This window comes from Dermacentor silvarum, chromosome 1 (genome assembly GCF_013339745.2).
Source record: "Dermacentor silvarum isolate Dsil-2018 chromosome 1, BIME_Dsil_1.4, whole genome shotgun sequence".
Lineage (NCBI taxonomy): Eukaryota > Metazoa > Arthropoda > Arachnida > Ixodida > Ixodidae > Dermacentor > Dermacentor silvarum.
Window position 1 is genome coordinate 7,535,547 of NC_051154.1, and position 15,596 is coordinate 7,551,142.

General features: G+C 49.1%; 1 protein-coding gene across 1 annotated transcript in view; it reads left to right on the forward strand.

Annotated features, from left to right (window-relative positions):
* Positions 1-268: 268 nt before the first annotated feature.
* The window catches only part of LOC119455776 (protein Skeletor, isoforms B/C-like), a gene marked incomplete at its 5' end in the record, with an annotated part of 138,327 nt that continues 122,999 nt past the window's right edge, over positions 269-15,596 (forward strand). Inside the window, one exon of the mRNA XM_037717238.2 lies at positions 269-419. Coding sequence (XP_037573166.2) covers positions 269-419 — 151 coding nt within the window. The remainder of the gene's footprint in view (positions 420-15,596) is intronic.

Sequence of the window (15,596 nt, forward strand, 5' to 3'; positions counted from 1 at the left end):
TTCATTCTTCGTATCTACATCCAATCCCAATTTCACAATCTTGGATACCTTTTGCAGAGACTATCATTGACATTCAAAGTTACCCTGCTATCTTTGACTGCATACATATTCTCATCCTTGTTACATGGCTTGTGCTTCCTCCGTTCTTTACAGCTTGTTCAACCTTTGAAACACCACTTTTGCTCTTCTTGATATTTTTTAAAGCTGAGGCTCTTCTACATAATATCTGGGATACCGAAAATCTCACAGTTAATAATAGCCATTGTGATGGCAAAACCATGCAGGTGTCTGGGCCGAGTACTACGGCAAGCTGATTGGACGCCTCCAGACGCTGCAGCACGGAGTGTCCGGCACTGTGTACGCGGCCAGTGAGGACAGCTTCTACCTGGTGGACTTTACGTACGACGGCAACGGACCAGGTCAGTTGGGCTGACTCATCCAGTGTGTGCTGAAAATCTTAATGCGAACTAGAAAGGAAGAAAAAAAAAAGAAACATGCGCACGCACAAACTAGTTATGTGAGGCCCTGATACTGTAGCCAACACAGCGAGTGCAAACAAGCGCAAAGATGCAAACTGACATCAACAATACTCATTCCTGCGGCAAAATTACGCACCGATACGAGCTGGTTTAACTGTGTGGACGCAGGGAAAGAGTTATAGCTTATTCGTCCCAACATGACACGCCTAAAACAAATCTCACATCCGGTTAATTTCAACCTAATATAAACGTGCTTGAACCAGACAATTGGTCGGAACAGAACCCGAACCGACATTCTTGGAATGTGTCTGAACCCGAACCGAACCTACACCGAAAAAAAATAATGGTTACCGGTTCGGCACGAAATGGTTCAAGCATATTGGGCGTCAACGGGTGCTGACTAAACTCGCAATTATTCGGAATAGCTACTTCTGTACTCGGCGCAATTCCACTAGCAGAATGTTTAGACACGAGTTGCATTGTGTGCGTGTATAGGGGAAGACGGGGGGTTGGGCTGGAAACTACGGCCACCTGCTTGCACTTCGGAATTCGTCTATGCTAGTTGTGTACCGGGCCAAACATTTTCCTCGGGGGCTCCGCAAGATCGCTGTTGCTGTTGAAGCTCCCAAAGTGGCCGTTAGGTCAGCTCGTTACTATAACTATCTGCACCAGGATATACCGAGATGAGGTCCTCGAGAACGGAAAATAAGAATATGAGCTACTTCAGCTACATGTCCTAATTATTGTATGTATAACGCTGAGGTGGCTAATGAATACCGTCACTTTCTCAGTGCGTGGTAGACCCGGTTGAAAACAACACGTGAAATCTGATTTTGTTACGAGCAATAACTCGAAGCATGTAATGTCGCCTCTAAGACAGTTGCAAAATCTTTCTCGGGGCACAACGTGCGTGTGTTTACATTTTTTGGTTCGCCCTTGTAGCCAGCGCGCAAGGCTCCGCAACGCGTGTAGTAGAAGCGATCCCACGCGGGGCCCAGAATAAACCATCCTTGTTTCAAAGTATCAATATGCCTATAAAAAACCAGCAAGCACACCGAATTGTGAATTGCTGGCTCTTTTCATTGCTACACACTGCAAGTTTGGAGTTCTAATTCATGTATTACAATTTGAATCGTGCTGTCTTCTTCACCACAAATCATATGCCACAATTCGCTCACAACCAATCCTGTACTAAGTACCTGAACCAAAGTAGAAATACACCGCGCTGCTGTCAAGGTAATGAGGTGTGGAAGCTACGCAAACCCCACGCAGACGAAGCGATTCACACTGAATGCCTCTCTCTATATTATCCAAAATCAAAAGAGGCGGCTGACATATGGAGTAGCACACGAGGAATAAGGATTATAAACAGGGATAAGGTGCCTCAGAAAGGCTTTCTGAGGCACCTTATCCCTGTTTATAATCCTTATTCCTCCTCTCTATATTATGTACACGAAAAGTTTCCTGTATCTGTGCAATCCATTCGTAATTTGCACGTTATAGAGAAAATGTTCCGGCACAACCCATCACACCGTGACTGTCGACGTTAATGCGATAAGCATTCAAGCAATATAACGATGCACCATTTCCCAAAGACACATTTATCAGGTGTCTGTAGTGGTCATTCTCAGATCTCCATTGCTTCGGCTATATGCGACATGCACTGTCGCCGGGATCGCCCCGCTTTGCTATGACACTCGCTCGCCTGGGTAGGACATTACAATGGCGACATGACGACTGCTCTATGACGACTACGCAGCGATGGCAATGGAATGTATAGATTTATAGACTCAAGATATATAGACTAAGATGTATAAACTCAAGGCGCCTGAAATTTGCAATCAATGCTAATAGGAAAATTACGACAGAAGCCGTTTCACGTTAAATGTCAACGTTGATGCGATTAGCCTTTAAGCAATGTATCTACACGTCGTATTGCCGCCGCAAAGACGCGGTATGTATGATGCATGTATGCAGCCGCAATCCTCTCTCGCGCTTCCCATTTAACAGGCTGCGTCGTTCAGCGGCGCCGGCGCGAAGTCCGGGCATGGCCGTTTCTGTGAATAAAAAATTCGCCGAGATTACGTTACTCCCTAATGTGAAATTTGAGCGCAGCTGTATACGTGTTTTCATTTCGCGATATATTGGGTGGCGCGGACACTCCATCTCGTGCGGCACGTTGCAAACGGAGCGAAGTGTGGCGCGACTGCCTCGCTAATCTGGAGATCGCGAGAGACAGCGCGTGGGTGACGTATGGGCGCGATTCACAGCAGCCGCCTCAGACAGACCTCCGCTCATACAGCTCTTTGTTTTCATATATGGTATCGGTGGCGTCATCGGTGAACAGACGACTCGCGCTACTCTGGCGACATAGAAACCGTCTTAAATTTGATATTATTTTAAAGGTACACTCTACACTTGTCAAACAAACAACATACAAAGCGATGTCATACGAATAGTCAGCGGCCTGCCTGACTGGCCTCGTCTACAGTGGTGAAGTGGCGCGGTGGACTGTTGTCTCCTTGCTCACCCCGAAAGGACCCCTTCCGTCGATGTGTTTTTACAGCATCCGAGGGACTCGCTGACTCGCGGAAAACGCAGGCCTCTCCACCAATCGCCAACTCAGAACAATGAGGCAAGCCGACCGGATCCAATAGCGGCCAGAGCGACCAGACATGGTCTCTAAAACACCACGCAGGAAATAAAAAATAATCATGACTGAATGTGAAAATAAAACATTGCCCAAGAAAACGCGTACTTGGGTGGTAAGGAAAAATGTTGGAAAGTGAAATAAAAATAAAATAAGAAGAAGCGCGTTGTAACAAAATGGCAAAACTCGAGCAATCGCGAAACACAAGAAAACACTCAAGTTCATTCACTTGCGCTATATAATATCCATTAGTGTCCGTGTCGTAAGCAGCGATTATTCTAGGTTTGACGTCGTTGAGAAATGTCCTCCAGTTGAAGTGTCAGCATCGGAGCTTTCGACTACGCTCACTCTGTCGTTGGTTTCCGTCTCGTACACACGATCACACGAGTCAAGCTTCCGATCACTATGCGAATGGCACTCGCATACACGTGGATCACACACTTCCTCTCGATGTCCGTCACCAGATTCGTCGCCTGCGTCGTCATCATCGGAGCATGGCTGGACGCGGCAGGGTTTTACGCGCGCAACATTCTGTCACGAGCTGAAGTGGAAGAAAAAGAAGAAAGAGAAGAAGGAAGAGGAAGAAGGCTGACGTGGCCTGGAAGGAGCGTGGTGGGAAATGACGGAACACCGCTAGAAGAAGGAAGAAGCCCGCTAGGAGACTGGGCGAAGAAGGCGGTGAACCAATGACGTCGAGATCGAAGAGTTGAGTAGGAGGAGGACACCAGTGGCCCTGCACCAGCCGGGCTTGATCCTCCACGCCCCGCAGCTGTGCACCGTGGTCGCCAGCAAAGGCTTGATCCGAGGACAACGGCCCCGTCCTATGCTACGGGGACAACCTCACCGACGACATTGCTCGACAAGCCAGGCCGATTCTAGGGAGACAACCCTCATCAGAGATGCCAGAATTCCACCGGGCCATGCGCAAGAAGCACATCAAAGCAGACACCTAAGTGCCGCATCGCACGTGACTTATTAGGACGTTTTAAGAAGTAGATATCGAACTCATTGTAACAAGTCTTGCGGTTGTGTATAGAGTTGACGTGGATTTATCGCTGGGGTACATCATGAATGTGTTTTGTGTGTCTTTGTCCTGATTCATGTCTCGTGCACCAGTAACCGCGACACATTCACAGCGTCACATATTTTGCCAGTTTGGTCCTACCTCCCAGCTGTTCTCACTGACTTGCCTAACAAGGCGGCCCGTGGTATCCGTGAAGGCGTTTTGTCTTCTTTACACGGGCTCTGATGGTAGACTACACTATGTCGTTTCGCTCCATAGCTGCGTTTCTTCTTTTCTTGCTGGCGCCTCTCCCGTTCGGTCACTAGTTCGTAGCACGCCGCAAACGGTAGGGCACTTTCCTGGCGTCCAGTGTGCAGTCGAAACCACGTTGTGCGCCCAGCCCTACATCTACAGGAAGCGTGGACTCATGTAAACCGACATTTGTGCACCAATCTGCAATTTTTCGCACGACCGCACGCGTGTGGCAGCCGGGCTCGGCGGCGTGCGGCTCGAACGTACAACGGCCCTTAATTATAGCTGCTTCTGCGGCGGTGGCCGCTGGACACGCGACAGCCTCGACCCATTTCGTGTGGTAGTCGGTAATCACAAAGATGTACTGGTTTTCTTCTTTGCTTTAAGTGAAAACGCCAATAAAATCCATGCCCACTTGTTAAAAAGGTCGACCTGCAGGTGAGATAGGCTGGAGAAAACCGGCCCGCTTTCCTGGTGGTATCTTTGGAGTCTGACAGTCATTGCAGGAGAGAACATACTTAGTGACGTGGAAACGCATCTTTGGCCAGAAATAGAGGCTGCGAATTGTCTGCCATGTGCGCTTCACACCGAGGTGGCCTGCTCTGGTGTCGTTGGGGCAGTGCCTTAGAACATCTGATCTCAAACACTTGGGGACAACGACTACCGCGCGATCTTCCTGAATGCATTTCGCTCTCCCGTATCACACACCATCGATCAACTGATGCGCTCGGCTGCTCTAGGATGCTGTACACCTTATGTCATCCACGAGTCCTCCCTCTGTTTTTCCCCAACGTCCACGTGATTCAGCACGAGCAACAGTAAGCGGCTTTCTTCGCTTGCTGGTGCGGAATCATGAGGAAGGCGGGAAAGCATGTCGGCACTTTCATTCTTGAGGTCAGGGCGATGTTGCAAAGTTATGTCGAACTCCTGCAGCAACACGCACCATCGCAAAGGCAACCATTCGGATTCCTCACTTTTATTAGCCAAGCTAGCTTGGCTAATAAAAGAGCTGGCACCAGTGTGCATCAGTGTGCAGGCATCAGTGTGCACCTCTATCGGCCTCCCCGGCTCAAACTGACGCAAAACGGGCACTGTGATCAGCTTCTCTTTTAGGGATTTCATAGCCGCTGCGCAGGTCGCATCCCAGACGAAGAGGGCATATTTTTTAGGACATCTTTTTTAGTTAGGTTAGTAAGCGGCAGAGAAATACGAGGAACATGCTTGAGAATTCGCCGATAGTAGTTGAAGATTCCGACAAATTTCTGTACACCTTTCTTGTTTTTTGGTGTGGATGATTTTTCAGTCGCAGCTACTTTGTCTGGGTCCGGTCGGATGCATTCACCAGTGAGAATGTGTCTGAGGTACTTAATCTCCTGGCGAGCGAAGCTACACTTTTCCGGCTTCAGCGGCAAATGCGCCGCGTCCAAGGCTGAGAATACGCTTTCCAAATCTTGCAAATGAGTGGTCATGGTGTTAGACAAAATTACTATGTCGTCCAAGTAAGCCAAGTACACCTTCCAGAGCAGACCACTGAGTACTTTGTATATCATTCTCTGAAACGTGTCCAGGGCTCGAACCACCTACAAGTATACACAGATGGCTCTGTCAAAGTAGACGAAGATCGCTGTGCAGCTGCATTCTGTATTCCCTCTCTGAGGTATACATGGTCTGGCCGTCTAGACTGTATGGCCTCGTCGACAGTTGTAGAAGGCGTAGCAATAGCTTCTGCGCTGCGCAAACTAAAGTCTCTGCCTTCGCAGAAGGTGGTTGTCCTTACGGACTCAAAGGCCGCGTTACAACAACTATACCGTGGTCTGCCATCCACCAAGTTCCCACGCAAATCACTAGCCCTTGTGAAAGAACTCAAGAACAAAGGCTTCACGGTAAAGTTTCAGTGGATTCCCTCCCACATTGGTATTACTGGCAACGAAAAAGCTGATGCGCTTGCATACGCAGCGCTCTATCATCCTCCCAAAATCAAGGCTCCAAAGAGTAATCAAGTGAAAAAATCGGACATTCGAAATCACTTTGGGTCGCTTTGGGTTCCACCACATATGCCCTGCGTAACCAAGAGATTTCATCGAGAGGAAGCATCACTTTTATATCGAATCAGGACAGGATCTGCTAGTACACCGGCCTGGTTATTTAAGACGGGACGAATCAATTCTCCGAACTGTACGGCATGTGACGAGACAGGAGATATTGAACACTTTCTGTGGTCATGCCAGCAATTCCAAGTTGAAAGGGACGCTCTCCTGGAGAATCTACAAAAAAAGGACCTTCCGCATGCGTGCCTGCAACACCTTGTATTTCCCAAGGGATCAGTTATAGCCCGCACAGAAACTTCACGTCTCCTTATAGAATTCTTAAGAGAGACTGGTTTGATGGACATATGGTGAAACCATTCAGCGATATTGTAAGAGACGCTCAGGCGGAGCAATTGCCGGCCTTGATCGCCAGGCTAAACCCGCCTGTTGCTACAATCCACCACCACCACCACCACCACGTGTCCAGGGCGTTACCCAGGCCAAAAGGAACATCGTTGAAGTCATACAAGCCGGGTCCAAAGGCAAATGTGGGCTTTAGCTTATCTTCCTCCTTGATTTTCAATTTCCAATAGCCCGATGTAACATCAAGTGGAGTGAAGTATTTTGACCGCTGTAGCACTTCGAGAATGTCATCAATCCACGGAAGAGGATGCACATCTTTCTTGTTGACTTTATTCACCCTACGGAAGTCGACACAGAAGCGCCATGTCCCGTTTGGCTTTTTCACAAGGACGACAGGCGATGACCAGGGACTGCGAGATTCCATAATTATCCCATCGTGCAGCATTTCTTCTACTTGCTTCTCAATCAGTTTCTTTTTAAAAGGAGAAGGACGGTAGGGATGCTGATGAATTGGTCGAGAATCGCCTGTGTCGATAATGTGCTCTGTCACATGCGTCTGCTGAATGGGGTTGTTATCGCCAGTGAATAGATGATGGACCTTGTCAATAAGTGAAAGCAGTTCACCCCTTTTAGATGGATGCAGGTGAACCCGAGTCTCCCCGTCGTCAAAATCCTGAACCTTGGGTGCGATGACAACCAGTAGTACGTCGTGGAAAGAATTGGACCGTTCAAGCTTTGTTCCGCTGAGCAAATTTACTGGCAACATGGTCGAATTAGCGATGCGAATCACACCTGCCCCATGCATGACGCTGGTCAGGGTACGTGCCATTTGAAGTACGTCTCTGAGCGTGCTGTTCGGCTCGATGAGATGGTTTCCGTCCCTTGCGATTTTTACTTGGATAGCGATTTCAGTGCGAGGTTCAATGCGAATGTGCACGTGGCACCACACACTAAATACATCGTTGTGCGCCAGGGTGTTTGCGTTTACATGCAACCCAAAAGCTTTACCGTTGACTTGGAGCTCCCTCTTGGAGAAATCTATAAGAAGTCGTACTGCTTGACAAAACGGGCGACCAGCTAATAGCTCGTAGGGACAGCCCTACGTCTCGTGAATACGTGTGGTGTCAACAGCAAGAGTTATTTCAGATTCGGCCTTGGGAGAGAGCGAGCTTCCGTCAATTTCCCTGATGAACATGTCTTTTCTTTTTATTTCGATGAAGCGCAGATTTTTTCAGCGAAATGTGGCGAGAAGACATTTACCGACGAGCCAGTATTAATCACGAGTTTTGTGTCAGTACCATTTGCTCGTATCGGCAGTGCTAGAAGCTGACTCTCCGACATACTGCACACGGGGTGGCTGGCCGACCGTTCTCGTTTCCCGAAAGGTTAGCGGCCCATCCATATTATCGTTGTGCTCCCGCTTTTGGTTTCTGTCATCTCGAAACCACGTCCAGCACTGGTGCGCGACGTGGCCGATGCGGCGGCACAGCTGGCATCGCCCGTCGTCGGCACGGGAGTTCTTCGGTGGCCAATGCACTAGAGGACCAAGTACGCCTTCTTCGATAGCCTTTACGCGTTCCGATAGCGAGGCTATGGAGTTCGCGATCGCATTTAGGTCCCTGTCGCGTTCGGTGGTCTCTCGCGGGCAATCACGCTCTACCGCAGCGCAGGTGGCGAAAGATGTCGGAGGCATTGCTGCCGCAGCGGCAGGCACGCCAACGGTAGGTGTGGAGACGTTTGGGAATCACGGCTGCGGGCCGGCAGAGAAATGGGTGCCAATCGACTGTAGCTGGGGCGCACGGGTCATCAAAGCAGCCTGATTAATACGCGGCAAAATTTGAAAGAATGCAGACCAACTGTCGGGGTTTGTAATAATGATTTTCTCCTGCACGTCCCGACGCAGGCCGCGCATGAGATGCACCAACCGATCCTCTTCCGTCATAGACGGATATTTCTGGCGCACAGCTGTACAATGTCGTAGTAATATTGTTCGGAGAATTCTGATGGCAGCTGGGTCCGGTTCTGCAGCCGCAAATAGGCGATTTCTACTGAGTGGCGACCTGTAAAAGACGTATTTAGAAGGATCGCCCACTCTTCCCATGAATTAGGGGCAGTTAACATTTGAGTGGTGTGCCACTTTTTTGCGTCTTCGTCCAATGTCAGACACAAAATGTCAAGTTTTGTTGCTTGATCCCAGTTGTTGAGTGAGGCTACATGTTCGTAGCAAAGCAACCACCCGGAGATTCTGGCGCGCCTCTAAAGAGTGGCGTTACGACGAAAGGTTTAGCTTGAGGTGTGGACATGGTAGCGAAGACAGTAGGGGGTTCGGTCATAGGCGAGCTGTCGGAGGTAGGTTCCTGAGGTTTGTTACCACGGCCCATGATATTATAATGTAGACTTGGTTACGCTGCACCTCCACCACTTTGTAGCGAAGTGACGCAGCTGTTTTTCTTAAGACGGATCAGCTCACCAGACAGTTGACGATGAAAGGGCATGAGCTCCGGCAGGGAGCTCATCCCCCTTCATATGACCCCAACGAGATACACAGTGCTTGAAAAATTTATTTTACACCGTACATCTGACATTGCTCTGAACTGCTGAAGCCACGACAGAATTTTCAACAATAGCAACTCCGCCCCCTCGTGAGTGATTGCCCCATCTAACGTGCCTGTAACCTTCCGGCACAACGCAGTCATCGATCACACCATTGCGCAGCCCAGTTTTGCTTATGGCAACCGTTATTGGGCGTTATATTCAAGCTCAGTTTTCTTGTTTACAATGTTTTGTGCATTGAATAAAAGAGCCGGCAATGATGAATCCGGCGTTAGCGCACTGCACGAGTTGTTCCTGCGCCCTGCGCATGACTGCAGCATCAGCCTCAGGGGCGTCCATTAGTTGTCTGTTATTGTTGTGGCTTCGGTAAAATATCGCTCATCTCGGTTAATGTCCCCACCGATAAATGACCATGTGTTCTAATTTCACCAAATGCCAGCGTAACCTTAATACCGTTAGCACATTAGAAGCTGAAATTTTCCATAGCTTGCGCCGTACCTGAGCTGTTCTCGGGCATTGTTATGGCCGCGGATAGACAGCAGCACCGACTCTCATTTTAGAGCGCAGCTCTTACGCGCCCGTTCCTGCGGCGAGCGTCGGCGTTGTCCCTCGGCGTAACCGAGCGCACAGCGAAAGATGAACGTGCACTGTCGCGCAAGACGGGCGCTTGCAGGGGGCAAGCGGGGGAAAAAAACAGGAAACCCGTCTTCTCGCATAGCGTTCGCCGCAAGTGTTTCCCGGTAAGATTACGGTAGCATAGGCTGCAGTTGCCGGGAAGCGGCAACTGTGTGGCCGGTCTATATAGTACGTATAGCGCCGCGCGTCGCGGCTCTACCTGTCGGTGCGGTGATCTATGCGATGGCTCAATATATCGCGAAATGAAAACACGTATAGAGCTGAGCTCAAATTTTGCATTAGGGAGTATCGCAATCGTCGGTGCTTTTTTTGTGTGCTTTTGGCAACTAATGTCCCTTTGATAAAAGGCCCCAGTACTGCACCGCGCTCTCTGCCTCCGTTCAGCTTGCTTGCTTGCTCCCTATACCATGGCGCGTACCCATTACGGGGGATTTGCCTGAAGCCCGTGGTTAAACGGAGAAGGGCAGATAAATCTTGAGTCCTCTCCGTGGCTTTCCAGGGCACTTCCTTCCTTAGCTGGTGATGATAATTTATTGGCATCCCCTTTGAAACGGCGCGATGACAAACAGTCACCTAGCCTGCTAGAATTAATCACATATGCTATACACGTTTTTTATTCTAGCATTTTACAGTGGAGCTGTTAACGCTCGCTAGGTTGGTCTCGTTGTCGTGCGCAGTATCGCCGAGCTGGGAGAGCGTGAGCTGGGAGAGAGTCAAGTTTGCGCTCGTGCTCGTGCTCGACACGCGCTCGTGCTCGGCACGCGCTCGTGCCACTGTTCTAGCGTTCGCCGTCGTCGTCTGCTTCCACAGCTGGCTGCGTTGCCGCTAATCATTCCAGCGTAGAATTTCACTTCTCTTTTGTCGTCGTAATGGGGAGGCCGCGTTTACGGGGGTACAAGCCACTCATGAGCGACTGACGCCGTGTCCTAACGCGTTTGAGCAACGCCGCCGCGAACGCGCTCGAGAAAGGGCTCGTCGTCGACGTTCCGATTCTAGCGTGAGGGCTTCTGAAGCCCAGGCGAAACGTCAGCGAAAAGCCGTGGACCCCGAGTTGATGGAGCGCGATGTTGAGGCCAAACGTCAGCGTCGTTTGCCCTCCAGGAACCGACAACGGTGGTGCACGCCTCGGCAACGCTAGCGCCAGCTTCTCCGGTGCGATGGCCAGGTTTCAACGCAATTTTCTCAACCGGAACGTTCATGATAGACATGTTCGGTTGGGTGATGCCCAACGACGATACGCCCATTCCATCGTGGGGGGCAATATTCACTACAGCAGACCCACCATAGTCACAGCTTCGCTGGCTTCGATCTTCACAGTAGTGGAAGGGCTCTGACTTTTTGTAATCATCTCCTTCATCTTTTTTTTTCTTCCTCAAAAACTTCTCTATCTACCTTATACCGCTACCTATGCATGTAACGGATCTGGTCGTATCAATCTCTTCTGTGTTTTTTTTTTTCTTCACCAATACTCTAAACGTCTCTTGCTTAACTCGACGGCTGACCGGTCGATGTTTCAGTCCGCTTGAAGTCCAAGCGCTTCTGGAAGGTGTAATGTTACCTACGGGTCCCACTGGCTGAATCCTTTGCATTCCATTAAGATGTGTTGAGTGGTCTCCGGATTTTTGCTGCAGCATACACATGCCTCATCTGGTTCCAAATGTTTGCTCCGATATGTGTTTGTGCTTACGTAACCAGCTCGGGGAACCCGGTCAAATACGTAGCAAGGCACTGCCCTTTGTGTTATCCTACAGATTTTCCATTTTAATTTATTTCTTCCCATTCTCGTAAATCTCCATGTTTTTTTATGTTTCTATTCTTTGAATCCAATTCGCTATCTTTCAATTAATTACCCTGTATTTGGTTGCCAACTTTCTTGACCTCTTCCTCCATTCTGTGTCCACGTTTTTCAGGTACAGATACTTGTGCACTTTACCCGCCCATTTATCTTGGTCTGTGTTTCTGAGTCTTTCTTAAAATATAATTTTGCTCTGCGCTTCTCTGAACTCAAAAGAGGCCGAACCCATGTCACCCTTGTGGGGTCTCACACGTGCTCTTGGGACAAAGGAACAACATTACAGTAGTGTAAACAATCAAAAGGGCATTTATTGCACCTTTCATACACTAATGCATGCTAGTAACGCTTAGAACATTCGCATGGGCACGTGACAAATCAAGAAAGTCCGACTCACCGCGACCGGATAGCGACCGAATATGTTCGCCCGCATGCTAGACACCAACGCCTAATCGTTCACGTGTACGGTCACGCGAACGGTGGCGCGTTCAAACGATCGGTGTTCGTCTATTCCGGTGTCGTGCTCCTAAGCCTTCTCGGGGCGGTCCCGCCATAGAGTTCTCACTATATTACCTAGAGGGAAAACTGGCGCTGCTGCGCTGTGGTATCCATGGGAATGCCGGTATATTGTGGCTTCGGATTGGCATCGTTCTCGGAGAGCCAAGAAAGCCTTGAAGACGCGCCTGGCTAGCACCGTTCCGTCTGTCACAATGATTCATTTTCTGCTAAAACAGCACGTAAAAAACTGCTTTAGCTTTATTATTACACAAAAACATGTTTTGTTTAATTTTGAGGACTTACTATTGGATGCAAAATTATATGAAACGTAAAAAGTATCCGCTGGCTGCTAAAGTTGGAGGGCGGACGACAAGATTATCGCTCGCATTGGAACAACTTGTCATCTGTTCTTGCTTTTCTTTGCTTGATCCTGCATTGTGGGTGAGTAAACTTTATTGAGAGATGTAATATGGGTGAATGAAAGCCTGTTATGTAGATTTTACTCGAAGAACGCATTATTTGTGCAGCCATATCCACGTTTTAGACGAAGCCTCGTTCAACACCAGCCAACACAAGCCTCGCAGACACATATCCCGTCATTCCCATGAGGGCACGGCGCCCTTTAAGAAACTCGCATAGACGGTGGCGCCAGATTACCATCTAGGTGTTATAGTGAGAAACTCTATAGGTCCCGCGAAGCGGGTAGGCGCACGCGCGGGACGTCCGCATCGCTCACCGACCCCACGTCCAAGAGGAAGCGCCTTCTTCCTTTTGCCTCCAAGTAACCCCGCCGTTAGGTGGCCTTAGCAGCGCACCACTAGAGCTATCTCTCGTAATACGCCGCCGCCGTAACGCCACGCGGCGAAGCCAGATTACAGGAGACGAGAACAATGCGGGGAAAACAACATCAGGGGACGCGTGAGAGTCGCGCATCCCCACACCCTGCACTGCCAACCTTGTGGTTTACCGTGGGCTCCCAAAGCCAACCGGCCTACCGATCTTTGCTGGAGCCAAATGTACGCGCCATGCGGTGGTCGAGTCGAGAAAGGAACGTGTCGAGAACCAGTTCAGCCACCAAATCGATAAATGGCCGGGTGGAGCTTTTCTGCCGTTGTCGCCACTCGAAGCGGTATCGGCGTGTTTTCCGATTGCGCCTGCAACCAGTAAACATACGATCAGCCTATTTGCAAGAGTGAGTCTTCTGTCAACACCACCGAGATAGCACAAGGCCTGCGCACTCCGATCATGACGTCATGCTACCCGGCCCGACTGCCATAGAATCTAATGGGGATGCTCCCGCGTAAGCAACAGTGATTTTGACGTCACCGCTTTCGTCAAGCCAGCCTTGGCAACGGACATTTCGCGCCAGGTAGCGTGACGTCATAGATCGGAGTGCGTAGGCCTGCGCTATCTAGGTGGTGTTGCTTTTGTCGCCAAAGTTATTCGTCGCAGCAGTTATACTAGCGGAGATAAAGGTGATAACATTATGCCATTTCAGCAGTGTGGCAGCGGCATAAAGTGCTTGCGGGCACTAAGCTAACCTAACTAGAAAACAATATGAAATGCTTTGTGCCTCTGTCAGTGCCGGTCTGCTACTATATTCGTGACCATCACTTGAATAATATTGCGGTTGTTTCAAGTAGAGTTCCAACTTAAGATGAATGCTTCCTGATGATCCTGAGGCCTTTCGGTGTGCCCTTACTATTGTTTAGGGTAACATCTATTTTTAGGACACTACTGCACCAATCGCAGAATTAGTGTGTGGTAGCCACATGTGAAAGCTTTAATTGTAGCTGGAGATGTTATCCTGATCTCAGGGCTCACATAATGTATAGCGTACCGGCTGAAAAGCATGCCGTAAAATGCAGGTCACGGACAGACAAGATACGAAAACATGCCGAAGTATGCAAAGCTACATGTATGTATCAAATTTTTTCTCAATGATATACTGAATGCCCATAAAGTTAGGCTTTGCTTACAGCTTTTCTTTCAGTATAATATTACTAAATGTAACTTCTGTAAAAACATGCTATCGTAAATGTAACTTCTGTAAAAACAAGGCTATCGTACAAAATTGCTTTGCTTAACTACCGCAACCATGACACCGGCAATTACACAAATAAATTTCCATGTATTTAAAGGCAGCTAAATATTCCAGGGACTTGTGCAGGCGACAAGCGGACACAGCACGCGCACGCACACAGCAAACCCCGGGCAACAGCGGAAATGAGAGCATGGCTCTAGAACAAGCGGTTAGTCAACAAACAGAAAGCCAACCTTGCCGACTTTGCCTCGCTACACGCCTCTCCGTGCATGGGCATGCGACGCAGCTCTGAGTGACAAGTTTTCGCGCCATCTTTGATTTAAGCCACAAATCAGCTGCACTTAAGTTGGGTTCCGTCTTATCAGCCTATTCGGAACTCCTGTTTATCTTAATCCCATGGTTCCCGACAATTCAAGAGGGCTGCTCTCATTCTAACCAGCACGGCAACGAGCCGTGCAGCTTCGTGAACCTGTCCTCGGAACCAATGACATCGCTGGTCGCCGCTGATATGACTGAATAGTGCCTCACGAAAAAAAAGCGCTCCAAATGGCTCAACCTTTACAGAAGCCTGCGCAAATGTACGCGTAGTGCCTCCTCTCCCGACACAGGTACTCTTGGAGCTGTGTAAATTGCACCCGGTATCAGAAAATCGGCGTTTAGCCTTCTTATGTCACTCTTCTCAAATCGTAAATGTGTGCGAAACGAGTCGCAGTATTGCCCGAAAGGCGAAGCATCGATTGCAATTGCTAATTGTTAGACAACTATACTAAGTAAGGATAGTAGTCGTATCGGCTGTATAATCTTGTAACCATTCGCTAACTAACGAAATTAACAAGAATAGTGTCACGCGCGTACAGACAAGCATGAACACATCTCATTCAATGACCGCGGACACTCGCCGTCAATGCACTGGCGTGAGGAAGAGCGGCAGCAGCAGCGAGCGAATTTAAAGTCCCTATATAAGAAAAGTACCGCCATCTACTCTTTCCTCCACCGCCTCCTTTCCTAAAGCGCTTTCTTTTTTCTTTACTTTTTGCTTGCGAAAGCCAAGTCGACGGTGGCGCACCTAGAAAGTCCACGTTGAAGCTTTCAGGCCGGGCGCGCGCCGCCGCCGCCGCCGGCGACTGCGGCTGCGCTTAGGACTTTCAACATGGCTCTGAGGCGGAAAAAAAGAAAATATAAAGAAGTGAAAAGCGGGCGCTATCATCGTCCAATCAGAGATACAGGAGAGAGAGAAGCGGTGTTTTTCGAAGGATGGCGATATTTTTCTTATATAGGGACTTTAAGCGAATTGACCTT